Source organism: Capricornis sumatraensis, chromosome 17 (genome assembly GCF_032405125.1).
Source record: "Capricornis sumatraensis isolate serow.1 chromosome 17, serow.2, whole genome shotgun sequence".
Classification (NCBI taxonomy): Eukaryota; Metazoa; Chordata; class Mammalia; order Artiodactyla; family Bovidae; genus Capricornis; species Capricornis sumatraensis.
The window spans coordinates 74451891-74472594 of record NC_091085.1 but is presented as its reverse complement, the minus strand read 5'-3'; the positions used below and the strand labels follow the sequence as shown (position 1 = coordinate 74472594).

At 37.0% G+C, this 20704-nt stretch overlaps 1 protein-coding gene across 1 annotated transcript in view; it reads left to right on the top strand.

The window, feature by feature from the left end:
- The window catches only part of TTC28 (tetratricopeptide repeat domain 28), a 411962-nt gene that overhangs the window by 134741 nt on the left and 256517 nt on the right, over positions 1 to 20704 (top strand). Inside the window, exons 2-4 of the mRNA XM_068989991.1 lie at positions 2564 to 2711; positions 11076 to 11348; positions 12250 to 12380. Of these exons, the coding sequence (XP_068846092.1) occupies positions 2564 to 2711; positions 11076 to 11348; positions 12250 to 12380 (552 nt within the window). The remainder of the gene's footprint in view (positions 1 to 2563; positions 2712 to 11075; positions 11349 to 12249; positions 12381 to 20704) is intronic.

Here is a 20704-nt window from a genome sequence, read left to right as displayed (position 1 = left end):
TCCAGGCAAGAATACTGGAGTGGATTGCAATGTATTCCTCCAGGGGATCTTCCCAACCCAGGGATCCAACTCAGGTCTCCTGCACTGTAGGCAGTTCTTTACCGTCTGAGCCACCAGGGAAGCCCAAGAGTCCTGGAGTGGGTAGCGTATCCGTTCTCCGGGGGCCTTCCAGAGCCAGGAATTGAATCAGGGTCTGTTGCCTTGCAGGTGGATTCTTTACCAGCTGAGCTCCCAGGGAACCAACTCCTTTGTTTATTTGATGTCATAACTTTCCATTAACATTGAACCCACTAAGGAGTATATACATCATACTTTTCTGAGACTTCATTTGGGAGATAGGAAAATCAGTTATTTTCTCAGTGAAATAATGAATGATATACTTTGATTTAAACAGATAAAAAATTATCAAAATTCATTGAGACTAATTAAATTTTTAATGTCTTTTCTCCAGTTTTATTGAGATTTAATTGACTTATAGCAGTATGTTAATAGTTTAAGGTACATAGCATAATGACTTGACTTACATATATTGTGAAATGATTATCGCAATAGATTTTTGTGTTTCTTAAAATATATACCTGAAATCATTAACCACAGACTTATTTGGTCTTTCTTCATAAATAATAGTTTATAAATATTTCATGTATATATTTATATATACATGTGTGCTGTGCTGTGCTGAGTTGCTTCAGTTCTTTGTGACCTCATGGACTGTAGCCTGCCAGGCTCCTCTGTCCATGGGATTCTCCAGGCAAGAACACAGGAGTGGGTTGTGATGCCCTCCTCCAGGGGATCTTCATGACCTAGGGATCGAATCCCTATCTCTTTCATCTCCTGCATTGGCAGGCAGATTCTTTACCACTAGCGCCGCCTAGGAAGCCCATGTATACATGCACGCATATATAAATTTTTAAATTTAGCTTTAATGTAGCATTTCTAGAATTATATAAACTATAGTTATTTTTAGTTGGAATGTGGTACATGTTGCCTCTTGGATTATAGAAATTACCTAAAATATTAGATGAAAAGGGTAGTAAAAAATGTGTATAAACACATTAAAGATTAAAAAGTGACTGAGTCCACTGAAAGGAAGTGATCTTATGAATTAGTGATGAAAGTGCATTTGCAGGTTATTGTCTTACTGGAGTCTGAGTTTTAACAGCTGCTGGTAGTTTAAACTAATAGAAGTCTGAATAGACCATAATAATTTGAGTATTCATTCTGTTTATGGATTGTTTCTTAATAGAAACACTGAATGGTATTGCTTATCTTAAATTACCTCAAAGCATAGTTGTAAAAATGAAATAAGGTAAGTAATTATGTTTTGTAAACATGAAAGGTGCTCTCTCATAGTGTGTGTACATAATATAAAATTATAAAATTATGTATTACACTTGAATAGTAGTTTTATTTATTTTTTATTTTATTTTTAATTTTTATTTTTACTTTATTTTACTTTACAATACTGTATTGGTTTTGCCATACATTGACCTGAATCCACCACGGTTTTAGAAGTTGTTTGAAACTTCATTTAGAGCCCATAAATACAATTTGTTGCAATTGAAAAAGATATTGGATGAAAAAGTTACATTTGTGTTACAAGCATAGAGTATTGTAAAAGTATTTAAATAGGCCAAATATTTTAGAAGCAGATGTCATATAAACAATGAATGCATTAATAATATGTCAGTTTTATGTGCTATGTAATCAGGTTCAAAGTCCTTTGCTGGTTATATACTTGTAACACTTTGATCATTTACTTGATTTTACTCTGTGTTCGAAATAAACTTATAAGTTCTTATGATCATTATGAAGTTTAAATATTTTATTAATTTTCTGGCCCTTTCTGTAATTAGCTGGAAGGAGGACTGTTTTCTTTTATTTATAGTTGATAAAGCCAGTTTTTAAACTAATCCAGTTAAACGATGCAAACAACAGCAATCTTATTTTGTTTCTAAGCAAAGCACATGTATTTTAAATAATGGTTTTAAAATACTATGTATGAAAAAAATAAAATACTATGTATGAAACACTGCATTAAATGTAGCCATGTTGTGTTACTCATCATTACAATTATCTTAATACTAATCACATGCTGATATATTCCTTTAATTAATGAGGAGAAAACAAAATAAGTGAAATTGGAGTGTCTCTCATTTGTCTTGCACTGTACCAGATACTTTGGTGAGATGTAAACAAATCTCCAAACCCCTGTTCTTGAGGAGCTTATGCTATTAAATTGGGGTAAAAGGTTTTTAAAATCATCAAAAAATGGTAAAATATTACATACTATGTGAATAAGTACCAAAGAATGTGATAAAATTAATATGTTCTAGAAGTGAAAAGAATGAAAGTTTTAAATATAATGTTCCTGAAAGAAGTATGCTTACATTTTATGATGTTCAGAGAAGTCAAATTTGATTACAAACTCTTCACTAGGTTTCTGAACTGAGATCACATCAATCTTAGTTCTGCCGACCTGTTGTTCTAGTTAAGAATCCTCCTCAGCCTGGTGGAGCCTAGTGTATAAGTAATACGTGCATTATCTTTTGTTTATTTCCAGGCATACTTCCGACAGGGTGTTGCCCTCCAGTACCTCGGACGTCATGCCGATGCCCTGGCAGCCTTTGCATCTGGGTTGGCTCAGGACCCCAAGAGTCTCCAGCTTCTGGTGGGGATGGTAGAAGCAGCCATGAAATCTCCCATGAGAGGTAAATACGATAAAAGTATTTGTTCCAACACTAATTTAAGTCAGAACATTTCTAATCTTTGAAGATTTTTGACTCAGGCATTGAGAATTGATAGGTTATCATATTAGCTAAGGTTGGATATTTTAGACAGAGGAAAATTGGAAATCACTATCAATAGCTGACATTAATGAGGCACGGTGGGATGGTGGTAAGGCCACTTGTCTGGAACTTTGTGGACCTAGATTATGTTTTGAATTTTTCATTAACTAACTATACAACCTCTCTGGATTTTAGGGTTATGTAAAGAATCCTTATGTTTTTTGTAGTTGTCAGATTCTCTACCTCTAAAACAAAACACCTCTAGTAGTAAATTGATCTGCTCAGCTGGACCAGTATGCCATCTAGAAATAAACAAATGAGAGAATACATTAGACATTTCTTAAGAGGAAATATGGATCTAACTGTAGGCTATGTCCAACATTTTTCAGAAGAACATTAAAAGATTATGTTGAATTAAAAGGAAAGAGAAAAATAAGTAGATATGTGGTTTTTACCTGTATTACTTCTGTGTTATACCAATTGGTGTTCTGGAACAATAGATTGAAAATAGTACTGTGAAAGTTGGAGGTGTTCAAATGCTCAGATCAGATTGACTTCTGTTTGAGGAACATAGATTTTTGTGGAAAGAATTCTTGGGAGGATTGGGCTAAAAGTGTATACCTGTGTATATCTTTGTGGATTGATGGAGACACTAAGGCAGGTTGATGCTGATGATGTCCCATACTAACTACATGATGTCAAGCAGAACTCTGTTTTCGCCTCTGACATGGTGTGTTTTTGAGTGAACCTAAAAACCTGGATGGCAGTATCATTAGGTAATTTATTTAGTTTTGAAAATATTTGCAGCATTAGATAATTTTAATATACTGGCTAGTTTGATACTTGGCTCAAAATATTTATGTGGTAAGTAAAAGTTTGATGAACTACATGGTACTCATATGGTTTCTGAGCAATTCATAGCGATAAAAAATACTTTCCTGAAAGCGAAGATTTCATGTTTTAGAAAAAAAGTGGTAAGGAAACCTCTCTTCTTGCGATTTTATAACCCCATACAAAGCTGAGTCTTTGCTGCAGGAACCTAATGGCTTCTCCCACTGGGGGACCTGCTGTTAATAAACTCTGACTTAGAGCAGACGCACTTTGGAGTGCCAGGAGTGGGAAGGGAGGGAGGGGAGATGGACAGCAACAATGAAAATCAATCTCTTTCTCGCCTTTCTGTTTTTCTAGTATTTTCTCATTCTCTCCCTGTATCCCTCTGAAAGTAATTTACATAGATCATTTTTTATTTAGTTCATGATATCCCTTTATTCTGAAGTATTTCTGGGGCTGCCTTTAGAACACTGGAGTGAATGTGTTGAGGTCAGCAGAATCATACTTACCAGTTTGCCTTTGAAGCAACTTATTTAGGTGAATGTAAACAAATCTCTGCACTGCAAGAAATAGCTCAGTGCTGCTGTCCCCCTTAGGGTTTTCTGTGCCATGTTCTTTCGCATCTTACAGAGTGACCTAAGGGTGACCCTGGAGAAAGCTGCATCTTACAGGTGCCTGGAGCACTTCAGTATTTTCTTCTTTATCCTTAAAATGACTTATGTCATTTATTTTTGGCATTGCCTTTACCACTGTATCTATTCCAGGTGGGCTTTTCTTATCAACATTGTATAGAAAGACTGTTGCTTTACACAGTATTGTTCTGTTTATCATTGCATGTCTTAATGACCTCTCTTTTTGTCATACAATTATAATTCACAAATCTGTCATTATTTGCTGCCCATTTTTTGCCCACTGTTTATTTTAATCTCCTTCAGTGTTCTCAGTTTCTGCCATTGTTGAGTAGCTGTGTGGTCCAGGATGCTTTACGTGTAGGTCTGATCTGTGTGTCCATTGTTTTTATTTTGAAATGCAAAATGAATCTGAAATGCAACATGGAGACTCCCTTGTCCAAGTGCTTCTGTAAGCAAACAAAGCTCCCCCTTTGTGCATAGCATTCTTGTCATTTGGCCTTTGGGGGAAGTTTCAAGTTTGTTGTTGTTGTTTTTTTTTTAAAGGATAGGGATAATATACCCTTGCTCCCAAATAACTACGTTCTATTAATCCACATTGAAACTTCCTTGATTTTTTTAAAATGTTGTTCCCTATTTTGATAATTGCATTGTCTTTTTTACTTTATTTTTATGGTTTCATTCATGCTCACCAACCAGACATCAGATTATCTATTTTTTTGTAAATATATTTACATCACTGTGTATGTAATGTATTTCCCTTAAATCATTTATGAAAATACACAAATATAAGTATTAATATAAAGTGAGCCTTTTTCATGACTCTCAAATTGTCCTTTTACTATTTTCCATTTTTCTTTTTTAGATTGTCTTGCAGCAATTTCAGTTCATTATATCTTATAAATGTTTGTGCAGATTTGGATGGTGTTGCATAGTCCTGCTGCCAACCACAGATTTAATAATACAATTACAAAGTGAGATGGAGTTTACCTTTATTTGTTCCTCTAAAGACGGCAGGGCTGCTTCTTGCTGAGGGTTCTCTTGTGTATATTTTCTCCCCTCTTGTTAATTCGGTAATCTAAACACTATTACATTTATGGGCTATCACCTGTCGTGGTGTTTCTTTCAGCTTCAGAGGATCCAGGAAGCTGATTTTTATGATGTACTGGTGGAAAATGGCTTGAATGTGTATAAGCTTTTCTCTCATAGTCAAATTGGGGCTCACCTTTTATTTACCTGATTGTCCACCCTTGATAACTCTTTTTGTCTGATTTTTTTTTAGAAGGCAGTCACTTTTCACAGATGGCCTGTTTCTGAAATGTTGAAAACAAAACAGAACTGACTTTTCCTGAAAAGACTGGGACTCTGATCCCAGCACTGCCATCTGTTCTCCTATTGACTGGGCAAGGTTCTTCCTTTCTCTGCCCCTTGGTTGGTATCTGTAAAAGGGGCATGAGAACGAGTAGCTTGTACTGTTGTTTTGAGAATCAAGCCCCGGCATGTAAAGGCAGGCCCCTTTAGGACACCTACCCCCCAGTGTGGTGCGTCTCCTCCTGGAGAGAGAAGTCGCGGTGGTGAGAAGCTTGCTCTTGTCTTTGCGCTGTGGCTGTGGAACAAATACTACACAGCACACACGATCCTCTTGCTAAGCACTCGGTTCCTGGAAAAACTGCCTTTTGCCTCAGTGTTAGTGTATTTTTATTTAAAAGGTCTGGGAAAGCCTAAAGTGATCCTTGATTCTTCTGCTTTGTCCTCTGTGAAGCAGTAGAACCCAGTGTCCTGGCTACCTTAAAGAAGTGTGCCAGGACTTAACAGTCTTTAAGATGAATTTTTCTTACTCCACTTTCCACTCACTCTGACTACCATGTCTTCTGCCTTATTTCTTTAGAAGGTCTTTGAATCCTTTTGGAATGAAGTAGGATATAAATAAATTCATAAATGAACCCAGAAAAATATGAAGAGACTTAGAGAGCTAAACGTGTCAGTTTTTCTTTTTCTTTTTTTGAGCAGGGTTAAGTTTTCCTTTTAGTATGAACCAAAGCTCTTTTTTTTTTGTTTTTCAATTGTAGTAAAATATGCATAACATCTAATTGACCATTTTTAGTTGTGCAGTTGTGTGGTGTTAAGTATACTCACAAGGTTGTGCAGCCAGCCCTTCATCTGTCTCCAGATTTTCATCCTCTCAGATTGACACTTTGTACCTGTTTAAACAATAACTCCTCCTCCCTCCTCACCCTACCCCAGCTCCTGGTGACTCCCAAGGTGCCTCCCGTAAGTGGAATCACACAGTATTTGTCCTTTTTGTGACATGCCCGGTGATCTTTAACTTAGTTTCCTCTATAAGGAATTTGCTTAAGAAAAGATAGAAATTAAAATTAAGTTAATATTATGAACCTTACCTCTAAACTTTGTTTATGGGCAGTACTTTACTCTCATTACACTTTGCTTGCCTTCTTATGTGTTAGCAGTTGCTGTTCTCTCTGGATCCCTGTTCTGGAGATTCATTCCAAGATTGTTTTTCCCCCGTCTTCTGAATTTGCAGTTCAGTGTTGTTGGTAGTGATATCACCAGGTTTTTAGGAAAGTTGAAGCCTTCTTAGTCATTTATTGTAATGAAATGTTATAAAGATAAAATGGAAGGCTCCAGAATGTCTTCTTAGTACCTGGGATAGATTGAAGTCTGTACAATTTCAGTTACCTTAAGAATGATTCATAGGAGACAGTCAGTAGAATATCATCACTTTGGAATAAGGCATTGTACCTGTTAACACATTTATTCCTCAATTCTGTAGATTTTAAAAATTCTAAATATGTCTTAAATTTATCTCTTATTTTCCATCTGCTTTGTCTTTGCAAATATAGGACTTTTCCTCCAACTGACTTTCCAGGCTTCTTTCCAGTCCCTGCTTTTACTTTCCTTCCAGAATGAATTTTCTACAATGTAAATGTGATCTGTCATTCTCTTATTCATAATTCTACATTTTCCCTTTTGCCTGCAGGATAAAGGCCAACTGCTTTAGTATAAAAGATCTTATCTCTTTTAGTCTCATCACTAAGATACTCCCAGCTAAAACTACGTGCAGTTCCTGGGAAACACTGGTTTCTCATAGCTCCAGTTTTTGTTCAGATATCACTATCTCCAGAAAGCATTCTCAGACCTACCTGGGACCTGCCTACCTTCTCCTCAGGGGTCCCATAGCATATCCTACCAGTTCTGAGAAATCTGGATTGAAAGTTGTATCATTATTTTACATATCATTAAGAAAATCAACTCCAGATAGCTCAGACAGTAAAGTATCCGCTTGCAGTGTGGGAGACCTGGGTTCGATCCCTTCATCAGGAAGATCCCCTGGAGAAGGGCATGGCAACCCACTCCAGTATTATTGCCTGGAGAATCCCGTGAACAGAGGAGCCTGGTGGACTATAGTCCATGTGATCGCAGAGTCAGACACGGCTGAGCGACTAACACTTCACTTTTAGACATAGAATTGGACTTCCCTGGTGGCTCAAATGGTAAAGAATCTGCCTGCAATGCAGGAGACCTGGGTTCGATCCCTGGGTTGGGAAGATCCCCTGGAGGCAGGCATGGCAACCCACTCTATTATTCTTGCCTGGAGAATCCCCATGGACAGAGGAACCTGGTGGGCTACAGTTCATGGGGTCACAAAAAGTCAAACAGACTGACCAACTAAGCACAGCACAGATATAGAAATAACCAACCATTGTAAGGTGCCATTGAGTTCATGGATTGTTGCTGTTGTTTAGTCGTTTCAGTTGTGTCTGACTCTTCGTGACCCTGTGAACTGTAGCCTGCCAGGCTCCTCTGTCCATGGGATTTCCCAGGCAAGAATATTGGAGTAGATAACTATTTCCTTCTCCAGGGGATCTTCTCTACCCAAGGATTGAACCCACATCTCCTGCATTGACAGGCAGATTCTATACCATTGAGCCACTAAGGAAGTGGGAGTTCATGGATAATAAATCTCAAATTCACAGATGTTAATAGGTGAATAAATATGCAGTACTGATGAAATAAATATAGCATATCTTTTAACTGAGTATGATTATTTGCCTGTTACTAGCTTTTATTGAATACTACATTCCTTCAAGTTTTTCAAGTGTGAGGAAATAAAACTTTGTTTATCTTAAATTCTTAAAGCCTTTACATTTTGAAAGCACATAACTAGTGTTCAGTGATTGTTGCAAAGTACTTTTACATTCTTATGAAGTTGTTTTGACATTGGATATTTTATGTATTATGCATAATTTCTGTAAAGAAAAATATCTTTACAGGCTGCCAAATCTCTGTTCCATCTAGCCTAAGAAAATCACACAATTAGTCCTTTTGCTAACAGCCTAAGTTTATTGTAGGATACGAATTAGAATTGTAGAATAGTAGAGTTGGGATGAAACCTTATAAGTCACCTAATGCAGCCTGTACAGTTTTTTTTTTTTAATCTTAAGTGAATTTGTTATATCATTGCTTTTGTTTTATGTTTTGGTTTTTTGGCTGCAAGGCATTTGGAATCTTAGCTCCCTGACCAGGGATTGAACCCACATCCCCTTCCCAGTAGCCTCTCGGTACCTTTCTTCTCCACTTAAAATCAGCTCTAATTGATTTCTTGTATGGACAACTAAGAATGTTGTGTGGTATGGTATCAGAGAGCCTGAACTTAAAATCCTGCAATGGGTTCTTGTTGTGGCTCTGTCCCAAGCTGTCTGCCCTTGCATGAATTACTTACATACTCAGATTCTTCATTTCTAAATTAAAGGGTGGTTTCAAGTTCTTTTCAGCTCTAAAATTGTTATTTTCGCTCCAGCTGATTGGCCAGTGGTGTGCTAATATGCTCATCACTGGCTGCTGAGTCCAGTGGGTACCACCAAAATTCTGCTCCCAGTTGTTTGAGTATGGCATTGTTCTTTTCCTGTTCCAGCAATTCCTGGATTCTTTGCCTGTGTTTAACCCTATTGGTTAGCAAGGGTTTACTGGTTTTGTGCACTGCTTGCATCTTGACAGGTGTAAAAATGTTCTTTGTTCTCTGTTTAGTGATCTGATTGAAGGAAAAAAAATGCTCTAGGCACCAGTAGGTTTCGAGGTTTCCGTGGTAATGTTGATTCAGACGAGAGCTCCATAGTGAGTGGAGATTTGAAGTCATAAATTGTAAAAATTACATTTTAATGCAGTACTGTTGGCTGAGAGATTCACAATTTAAAGAGACCAACCTTTTAATAGTTTTTTTTTTTTTTTCCTTTTAACATAGGCACAGTGGAACAACTAATGTGAAACAGTCTTTCAGGGAAGCTAACAACAAAAGTGTTGTAAGTGCTACCTCACTGTAGGGTTATAGTCATTAGCTCTGTGATTGTCTTTGGAAAAAAGAGGAGAAGAGGAAGAAGGAGCTTAAAGGTCATCTACTTTGAAACCTAGCTTCAGATGGAAAGAATCTCCTTGTGGCTTCCTGACCCCTAATCTATGTCCTTTCCACCACATGAAAATAAAACAAGCTAAACATTAATTTTGTTTTTCATCTTACCTTAGTAAACTCAGATGATTTCTTTATGGTTTCATTTGTCACCACAATAGAAATTGATAGTACTTTTTCATGTGGTCATGCTAGTCTCAGGAACAGCAGGGTACACTGGGTTGCCAGTGAGGATGATGGCTATTTGTTGAGAGAGCTGCTTTTATATCTTCTAGGGAAAAAGGTGGACAGAGTTTATTAATCAGTCATTCAGATTCAGGTTTAACAAACATTTCATTCATTGAATGCCAGATGTGTTAGGAGCTTTCACCTATATAGAAATGGTTTATAATAAAGTATTAAACAGTCCTATAGTGGTCTTCAGGTTTAGCTTGGAAAATATTTTAAAAATTAACACACGTGAAACATCTCTAAAAAGATTAAGGGCCAAACTGCGATACTAACTATAAAAATAAATCAGAAGTTTAGACACAAAAATTAATGTGGGCTGGAGGACCTGGGGATAATACAGGCGTACCTCATATTAGTGCATTTCACTTTATTGTGCTTCACAGATATTGTTTCTTTTTTTTTTTTAACAAATGGAAGGTCTGCGTCAACCCTGCATTGAATGAGTCTATTGGTGCCATTTTTCTAACAGCATTTGCTCACTTCATGTCTCTGTGTCACACTGTGACAATTCTTGCAATATTTCAAACTTTTTCATTATTGTTGTATTTGTTCTGGTGGTCTGTGATCTGTTAATTTTGATGTTACTATTGCATCACTGAAGGCTCAAATGATGGTTAGCGTTTTTTAGCAATAAAGTATTTTTAATTAATGGGATTTTTTAGACACAACGCCATTGCTCACCTAATAGACTACAGTATAGTGTAGACATAACTTTGATATGCGTGGAAGCCAAACATTGCATGCGATTTGCTTTATTGTGACATTAGCTCTGTTGCAATGGTCTGGAGGCAGACCCGCAGCATCTCTGAGGTCTGCTTGGATATGGTAGCGGTGGGACTTGAGTGATGTACCTGTGGTACTTTGAGAGGTCAGAAGGTCAGAGAAGAGAGAACTATTCAGGGAAAGTGATGGGTCCTAATCAAAGAAAGACCAGAAGAGAGGAAGAGTGTGGCGTACGCCTGTGAGATTGAAGTAAGGAAATTGCTGGACTGACGGTGTTGTCCAGTCATGTGAATGAGTGGACAGTGAGGCTGTAGCTGGATGAAAAGCTTGAAGGGTTTGTACCTGAAATGGACCATAGAAAGTTTGAGAAACCGTTGTTTCTAGAGCGTATTAGAAAGGGTTGTTTTGTGTATTCTCCTACATTCTCTGTTTTCTTTTGTTTTTCTTCAGACTCCCTCGAGCCCACTTATCAGCAGCTTCAGAAAATGAAACTGGACAAGAGCCCCTTTGTGGTTGTCTCTGTGGTTGGGCAGGAGCTCCTGACAGCTGGCCATCACGGGGCCTCTGTGGTTGTCTTAGAAGCCGCTCTGAAGATTGGCACCTGCAGCCTCAAGCTGAGAGGCTCCGTTTTCTCCGCACTGAGCAGTGCTTACTGGTCTCTCGGGAACACAGAGAAGAGCACTGGATACATGCAGCAGGACTTGGATGTAGCCAAGACCTTAGGTAGAGTATGTTTTTCTCCTTTATTTGAGTGCAGAAAGGAAATGAAGAAAACGGATTAACCTGACGTGAATGGGATTGAAATGTGCAATGAAAGCATGTGCAGTGAAAAGTGATTCTACCTCTAGAACATTCCGTGTTTGAGAGTACTCAAGTCTTTAGGACTTTTCATTTAACAAGGTATCAAGGTTCCAAAAGGACAAAAGATATGGATGAACATACACATTGCCTTCTCAGAGATATGGGCTCACTGATTTAATATCTCAAATGGTAGTATTTGTGGGATCTTTCACTTAAATTTACATTTTTGCCTACAAGAATGCGCCATCATTTTGTTGGAGTAGACAGTGCAGAGCAGTGGTTTGGAGTGTGAACTGAGGAACCAGACTGCTGAGTTTAGAATCTTGACTCTGCTACTTACTGGCTTGTGTGACTTTTGGCAAGTTGCCCAACCTCTCTCTGCTGCCATTTCCTCATTAAAAAAAAAAAAAAAAGTTGTTTATGATAATGATCACATTGATTATTTAAGGACTTGGAAGATTGCAGTAAGAGAAGAGATGTGGTGAGTCTTCCATTGGCATACTTGTAAAGAAGCAACATATAATAGGCTTGGAGTCAACCAACAAGATGATGGTTGTTCAGAACCAAAGCAGTGACCTCTCATTTCCAGGAAACTTGTGTCCCTGACTGCAGTTATATGTTATAACATCAATAACGATTGTCCAGAGGTTTAACTTCTAGGATCATAACTTCCCACATGGAGTCTTTTAGAGGAAGAAAAAAAAAGACAGATGAAATTTTAACTAGTAAACCTGTGGCTCTCAAGTTAAGATGGCCTTTATATATTGTAAATAATGCTGTAACTTAGAGAATATTCTCTCTTTTTTTTTTAAACCCAATTCAGGTGACCAGACAGGAGAATGCCGAGCTCATGGGAACCTGGGCTCTGCATTCTTCTCCAAAGGAAATTACCGGGAGGCTCTCACTAACCACAGGCATCAGTTGGTGCTTGCCATGAAACTCAAGGATCGAGAGGTAGGAAGTTTACATGCAGACCAAAACCAGTTTGTTTGAAACATGGGATATTTTTCTTTTTTGATGCTCAAAATGTTTTAATCATCTTAATATATTACTTTCAGAAGTTGATCATCATTGCTTCTAGCTTTCATCAACAAAGAGGTGTTGGACACCTGCCACATACAGGGCTTGGGGATATAAAGATAAATGAGACTTGGCTTCTGACCTCAGGATCTAATAGCTTGTCAGATGCAGTGCTCTTACGCTCTTCACATGTGCTGTGGATATGTGTAAAACTAGCCAAAAGCTGTATCAGTATGGTATGTCCATTAAATTAAGGAAGCACACATTAGGCTTTGTCAGAGATGGAGTATTATTGCTGCAAATCCTTCACGCCGTTTCTTTGGTGGATTTTTACTCTGGTGATAGAGACATATTCAGTCTCATCAAGAGAGCTGAATTATAATGACAGAGAAATATCACCTTAGTCTTTTCTAGATAAATGAAATGTAAAATTCTTGGAGACTTGTTGTCTAGTAGATGCCCATGATGGTCCCTGCAGAGTGGAAAGAGGGTGGGGTTTGGCGGGAGACAGACCCAGATTTGAATGCCTGCTCCAATTCATCCTGGCTTGGGGATTTTGGGGAAGTTATTGTTTAACTTCTCTTTGCCTCTTATTTCTTATTCAGAAAATGCTGATTCCATTCTTTCTGTACACAGTTGTGATAGGATTATAAATAATGTATGTAAAGTACCTAACATGGTACCTGGAATTCCATAAATGGTAATAGTAATATAATATTATAAATGAGAAAGAGAAGGTTAATAGCTGAGCCAACAGTAAATTTATGAATTAATCTATATGGTGGGAAATAAGTTTAGTTACATTTGTATCTTAGAATTTCACTGTAGGACATTATGGAGATTAATTATATTATTTAAATGACCCAGGATCTTCATTTCTCTAGAACACAGTCAGGTATTAGCAAGGAATGGTAAAGAAAAAAAGCCTTTACTTCAGTGGCATGCTGGAATCTCCCCTTGGGAATGCTGGACTTCTACAAAGTCTCTCTCATCCATGAGTATCAGATAAAAGCCTTGGAAAGCTACCAAGGGCCATGACATTTTGGCAGTTTTATTCTCAAGAGAGTTGCCTACACACTTTTCTCTTTGCCTATTTACTCTTAGTTTACAAGCAATCCTTATAAGCCAGATGATCTGATTTCTTGATGTTAAAAGGATGAAAAACAGGGCTCAGCTTTCTAGAGACAAATATACTGATAGCATTAAGAAGTTAAGACAGGTTTAAAAACTAAAATAGTATAAGTATCTAGATAGGGCCATTTAGTGTAGGGACAGATAGCTGTAAGTTGTCAAGAGCTGGGTTTATACCCTGTTTTCCTAACCTTTGAGATGTATATATTAGCCCAATTATTGGATAGATTAGAAAGACTTAATTAGGGGCAGAGGGTTGTGATAGGTATTAAAAAAGGAAAGCATCCTAATTCACTACCAAGATTCTGTCCTTCCCAAGGAGGCAGAAAGTGATATAGACTTGAGGAAGCTCTGTGAAACAGGCAGAACTCAAGCTGGCCTTGGAGAGAGATGTAGAAATTGGCATATGAGGTCTAAAACAGATATTTTCAACCATTCTATTATATATATCATGTATATAGTCACAGATTCTTGGTTTTTAAAAAATGTGATATATATTAGTTGTATCTAATTACATAAATATTATACATGAAAACATTTTCCTCTTAATTTTAAACATTTCTTCATTTTATTAAATGAAGGTCTTTTATCATCATGTATTTAATCTATCTCCCTAGTGTTATACAGGCTTCCCAGGTGGTACTAGTGGTAAAGAATCCACCTGCCAACGCAGGAGACGTAAAAGACATGGGTTCAAGCCCTGGGTCAGGAAGATTCCCTGGAGGGCATGGGACCCCTTCTCCCATATGCTCCCATGGACAGAGGAGCCTGGTGGGCTCCAGTACAGTCCATCAGATTGCAAAGAGTCAGACATGACTCAAGTGACGGCACATACGTGCTGTTACATGTTTAGTTTGTTTCAGATTGTTTGGTTGTAAAATCCAGAAAAACATGTTTGTAGATCAATCTTTGAACATATCTTTGTTATTTCCTTTGCTTAAATGGGCTTACTTAGAACATTAAGACTTCTGATATGTATTGCTAAATTGCTCTCAGAAGGGCTGTATCTATTTCAGTTCTACAAACAGTGGATAAAAGCTAACAGTAGGCATTATTGTTAAAACTAAAAGGTCAGCTTCGTATTTAAAAGAGGTATGTTATTTTTTGATTTATATTTCTCTGCTTGCTATTGGGTTGACTATTTAAAATTTTTTCTTTTATAAAGATTTTTAATTTTCAAACTATTTTCTATTGCAATATTGGTTATTTTATATTGATGTGATTTTCGACATTGCTGTATCATTCTGCTGAGCTATTGGGCAATTTGTGTTCTAGTTTTATTTACTGTGGCTCTATATTTTTCATATACTACAAATCCCATATCATCATTATTATTCTTAATGTCTAGGATATTCTTGTCTCTCCATCTCCCCCCAAATGAATTTTAAAATCATTTTGTCAAATTTTGGAGACTCTCCTATTGTGGTATTTACTGAAACTATTAAATTTACATGTTAGTTATGGATAAATTGATGTAGTTTTAATGGTTGATCTTCTATTTAAGAGCCTGGTCTCTTCTTTCATTTACTCTTTTATACCGCTCAGTGATCTACATTTTTGGGGAGTGTAGATATTTAATATATACTGTTGGAAATGGGATATGTTTTCATTGTGTCTTTCCTAAAAATTAGTTACTAATGGCATATAGAAAAGCTGTTTACTTTGCAGATTTTATAATTGACCATGCAAAAATTCTCTCATCATAGCTCATGGTTTTTTTGTTGATTTCCTTAGATTTTCTTGTAATGCAGACTTTTTGCAAATAATGATAGTTTTGTGCATTTCTATCCTTATGTTATACTCCTACTTTTTCTTTTCTTTTAATTATTGCACTGGTTAGAACTTTGAGAACTCTTACCCCCAAAGCAATCATACCCTTTGAGTATAAAAAGTTTGGAGGATGTACTTTTTAATGATTATCCTCCTCTTACATTGTGTCTGTGACCTTGAATTATATCCCGGGTTTCCTTTTGCATTGTTTTGATATTGAAATAAAGTACGGGAAGCTGCCTTTTGAAGCAGAGATTAACCACTTAAATACTATGACTGGTGAGAAAACCAGCTGCATCTTTCTGCCTCTTACATCTTTGCTATAATACATTTTAAGGTTTTACCAAGTAACAAGAAGCAGCCTGAAACCACTGTCCACTTACCTTAGAGAGCAGTATGTTTTTCTTTTGTACAACTATTCTCAGATATTCAATAGGAGAGAGCAGGCACTTTCATTCTAACTAGCCTTCTATCTGTGTTAGCAGTTGCAAAATAAATTTCAGGTAGCCACAGAGACCTTCCTGTGAGCTAATATTAATTGTCAGAAGAGTGCATGAGTTACATTGTTTTAGAAATGTTATTCTTTATTCAGGAAATCTGATATACACATATGCTGATGACTTGGAAGTTTTTGTTTTATTTTTTTATCAGTCTGATTTCTCTCCTGGGCTTCATATTTCTTTATCCAAATACATCCTGGACACCCGTTTTCAGTTTAATATGCCTGACTTAGCCCTCGATCATTGCTGACTTCTGCTGTCACCATTTGTCCTCTTGCTCAAGCCACCTCACTCGCATGTTTGATTTGTTACTGGGTTCTCTTCTTTCTATAAAAGAACACGTGTACACCCGTGGAAGGTTCATGTTGATATATGGCAAAACCAATACAGTATTGTAAAGTAAAATAAAGTAAAATAAAAAAAGAAAGAAAAGAAATCTCTTTTCTGGTGCCTTCCTTCTGCCATATCATCTTGTCTGGACTGTTGCAGTAGCCTCTTCTCAGAACTTTCTGTACTTTTTAACAGGCGCTCTCCTCCAAGCAAAGAAGAGAGGGTGTCTACTACCTGAATCTGTGATTGTAGCCTGAAGCTACTGCCATAAGAATTTAACTTTTTTCAAGTATGGTGTAGTGGCCAAGAGTGTGAACTTAGTTATTAGACAGACTTGGGACTGAATGTTGGCTTGGCCACTTATTAGTATGTCCGTAAAACTTACATAACTCTTCTAAGTGTGATGGACATGTGAGTTGTTTCCCATTTTTGGCTGTTATGGAAAAGTTACTATAAACATATGTCTTTAGGTAAACATTAGCACTTAACATCTGTTAAATGTTTGGTCATGCATATGTTCAGATTTATTATGATTTTTACCAGTTTTCCAAAGTAGTTGTACCAAGTTTTATCATCAGCAATATAAGGGATTGGTGTGTTAGTCACTTAGTCGTGTCCAACTCTTTGTGATCCCATAGACTGTAGCCTGTCAGGCTCCTCTGTCCATGAAATTTTCCATGCAAGTATACTGGAGTGGGTTGCCATTTCCTTACTGAGCCATAGTAAGGATTCAAAAAAAGCATTATTATGGGCATTATCATTGTCATTATCATTTAAATAATTCATATGAATGTTGCATATCCTGTACAAGATCAGTTTTTATTGTAGTGTAAAATTGTTTTCCCCCAGATAGTCAGGTGAACTGGACACTCTTAGAAAAAGTACTGTTAGGAGCTCTGCACACCTCTTGTCCCACTGGACTATCTAAGTACTCTAATTTGTGAAATCTGTTTTAGCTCTGCCCTGATAATAGTTTCTTCTTTTTCTGAACCATCATTGAGAGAGCTCTTTAAGTTACCCTTCTAAAATTCATTTCAGATCATGTAATTTTCCTGCTTAAAAAGCCTTTGACAACTTTTTGTTGCCTTTAAGATAAAGTCCAGATTCCTCCATAATCTTCTTCTATAACTTTTCTTCAACTGCTCTGTGTGTCAGACACCTTGTCATCTGTTCATATAAGTCCATTTGCCACACTTTGTTAAAAGTGCCTTATACTTTAGCCTCTGTGTCTTTTCTTATTATGGTTCCTCTGCATAGATCTTTTCCTTGACACCTCAGCAATGTTTTCTGTCATACAGGTTTGTTTGAATTGTCTCTGCTCACTAAAACTCTTTCTCAGTTTCTGTTCTTATCTATCCAATATTATACAAATATTGGTGAAAGCCAGTTTACCAATCCTTTTTTTTTTTTTTAATGGTTAGTGCCTTTTGTGTCCTGTTTAAGAAAATGTTTGTGTATCCCAAGGTCGTGAGGCTTTATTGTCTTACCTTTACATTTTGCTCTGCTGCCACCTGGAGTTTACTTTTGTGTTTGGGTTGGCGCAGGTATCAAACTTCAGTTCCCCCAATATGAATACCCAGTTGACCCAGCACCATGTATTCACAGGAATGCGCTGTGTGCCACTTTTGTCAGAGACAAGGTGCTGTGTGCTATTGATCTGTTAGTCTATCTTTATGACAGTAGCATATTACTTAATTACTATAGCTTGTTATTAACTCTAGAAATTCTTACAGCTTTGTTCCTCAAAATTATTTTGGCCTTTCCAGGTTCTTTACATTCATATATATGTCAGGTGGCTCAAGGGTAAAGAATCTGCCTGCAAGTATAGGAGACACAGGAGATGCAGGTTCAATCCCTGGGTCAGGAAGATCCCCTGGAGGAGGAAATGGCAACCCACTCCAGTATTTTTTCCTGGAAAATGTCATGGACAGAGCCTGGTGGGCTACAGTCCGTGGGGCCTCAAAGAGTCCAACATGACTGCATGACTGAGCATACAGCACATAAATATATAAAACATATATATGTCTTAGAATCAGCTTATAGGCCCCCCTCCCTTCACTCAAACATCCTGCTGAAATTTTGATTGGGATAGCATTGAATCTATAAATATATTTGAATTTCATAGTCCATGGACATGGTATGTTTCTTCATTTATTAGGTCTTATAAAATCTCTTCCAGCAATGTTTTATAGTTTTCAATATAGAACTATTGTATATCTTTCTTTAATTTTATCCTTAGGTTTTGTGTGTGTGTGTACATGTATGCATGCACGTACCTGGGTGTGTTATTATAAATGATATTGTTACATTTTATTTTTCCCTGGTCCCCCCTTTTCTAGCTGGATGTTCATTAACCCTTGGAATAGGTATGTTTGTTCAGCCACCCATTTTCCCATACTGCTTGGTTTTTTGCTATTGTGTTTTTACCATTACACAAGTAATATATGAGTTAGTTATTGATGTAAAAGATTAAAACACAATCCATTCCAGAAGTGATCACTGTTACCAGTTTGAAGTGTAGCATTTAGACCTATGCCATCTGCTTTGGTAGCCACTGATACATGTGGCTGTTGAGCATTTAAAATGTGTGTGCTTTCAACTGAGATGTGCCACAAATGCAAAATACGCACTGGACTTTGAAGACTTAGAATGAAAAAAGAATGTTGAGTATTTCATTACTAAGTTTGCATATTGATGGCAATATAGTGATAATACTTTAGATACACTGAGTTAAATAAAATGTTATTCAAGTTAATTTTCTTTTTCTTTTATGTTTTTCTGTGGTTGCTAGAAAGTTTAAATTATTATGTTTGTATTATACACCATGGCTCTAGCTATTTTCTACTACGGCTTCGTTTTTCTGGATGGGAATATGATACTGTTTTCCAAATGATTTTTTCACTTAATAGTCTTGAACCTCTTTTCATGTTAGAACATACAGATCAACCATGTTCTTTTGAACTTCTTTGTAGTATATGTATTATGAATATGCCATTCATCTGCTGGTGGAATGTTCAGGGAGGTTTGTTTTTCCTTTTACAAACATGGCTGCAGGAGAAAAGACCTTTTACAAGTCTTTTTATATACATTTAGGACGAGAGTAGTGTGTGACAAGTGGGATTGCTGGATCAACAGGTATTAATACATACTTTAAGTTAAAAGAGTTTCCCCAATGATCACCGCAGGGGATATTTTAAACCCATTAGCACGTCACATTAATTTTTAGGTTTTTTTCAAATTGTTTGGCAGACGGTAGCCCTTAGTGATACCTCAGTTATGGTGTTTATTGATTATTTGTTTGTAATACGGTCTTCTGACATTATTAACTGGCAGCTTCTGGGGGGAAAGGATAACTTACTTATATTGATTATCTCATTTATTAATTAATTCATTCAAAGCATGCTTACCAGGTGATTACTGGGTGCCCAGTGCTATAATACCTTTGGGTGTAAAGCTGAATCTGCTATTACTCCTGCTCTCAAGGAGTGTAAATCTGGCAGACCTCCTGCAGTGTTCCAGCCCTGTACTGGTGAATGCTTGTTGCCTGAAGGAAGAGCACTGAGGCTGTGCAGTGGGTACAGTGTGTTCTCTACTTGGCTCTTGTAAATGCTGGTCTTTGTTCACTCAGATCTGGAGAGGGAACTTTATGAAGCCCAGGAGATTACTGGGTTTAGGAATATTGATACCTAATATTGATACCTTTACTCATTTTTTTCCTTTGCTGTCAGTAACTAAAATCTAAAATATACATTTAATGAGGATACTTTTTATATTTTCATAATGCCTCCCACATTAAAGATCTTTTAGAATGAAATTTCACTGTTTGTGATTTTGAAGATTAAAGGTAAATTGTAATCCTTATCAGCTTATGACACCTGTGGGTTCACAGGAACAGTTAGTGTCTCCCCAAAGAGGCCACTTGACTTTGTGAGAAGATTGAGCCTTCTGGATTTCTTTCAGGATGTAACTACAGGAAATTAATTAGATGATTTTTTATGACATCATCCTGAACAGCACTTTCTCTGAAAACAATGCTGTTTTTCTTGGACCTTTTTGCAGACATTTTCTACACTGTGTATATTAGTATATTAGTAGCCCTAGTGTGAGATCCATGCAAAGGTTTGTGGGGCGGGGGGTGGCATGTGTTTGAGAGAGACAGACAAAGAAGGAATGCAGAGAGGTAATAATTTTACTTTCAGTAGTACAGGAGAGTGGGTTAAAAGGTGAAAAGCATTCCATTTTAGCAGAGAGCCATATCCTCAGAGGGAATATTAAGTTCAGGAGGCGAATGCTTGGCAACCTTGCCAGTGATGTGTGTATCTTACAGGCTTTTGAGAAACAAATAAGAGCGTTAAGCTGTAACTCAGCAAATCACTGAAGACTGTAGGACTTGGAAAGTAGACGTTTGGTGGAGAATGGAGATAAGACATCAATTTCTTGATTGTGCTCTTTGTGTAAATTGGCTAAGTCAGACCTTTTGGGCCTGTAATGAGTTATTAAAAGCTCTTTTTCTCCTCCTGGCAAAAT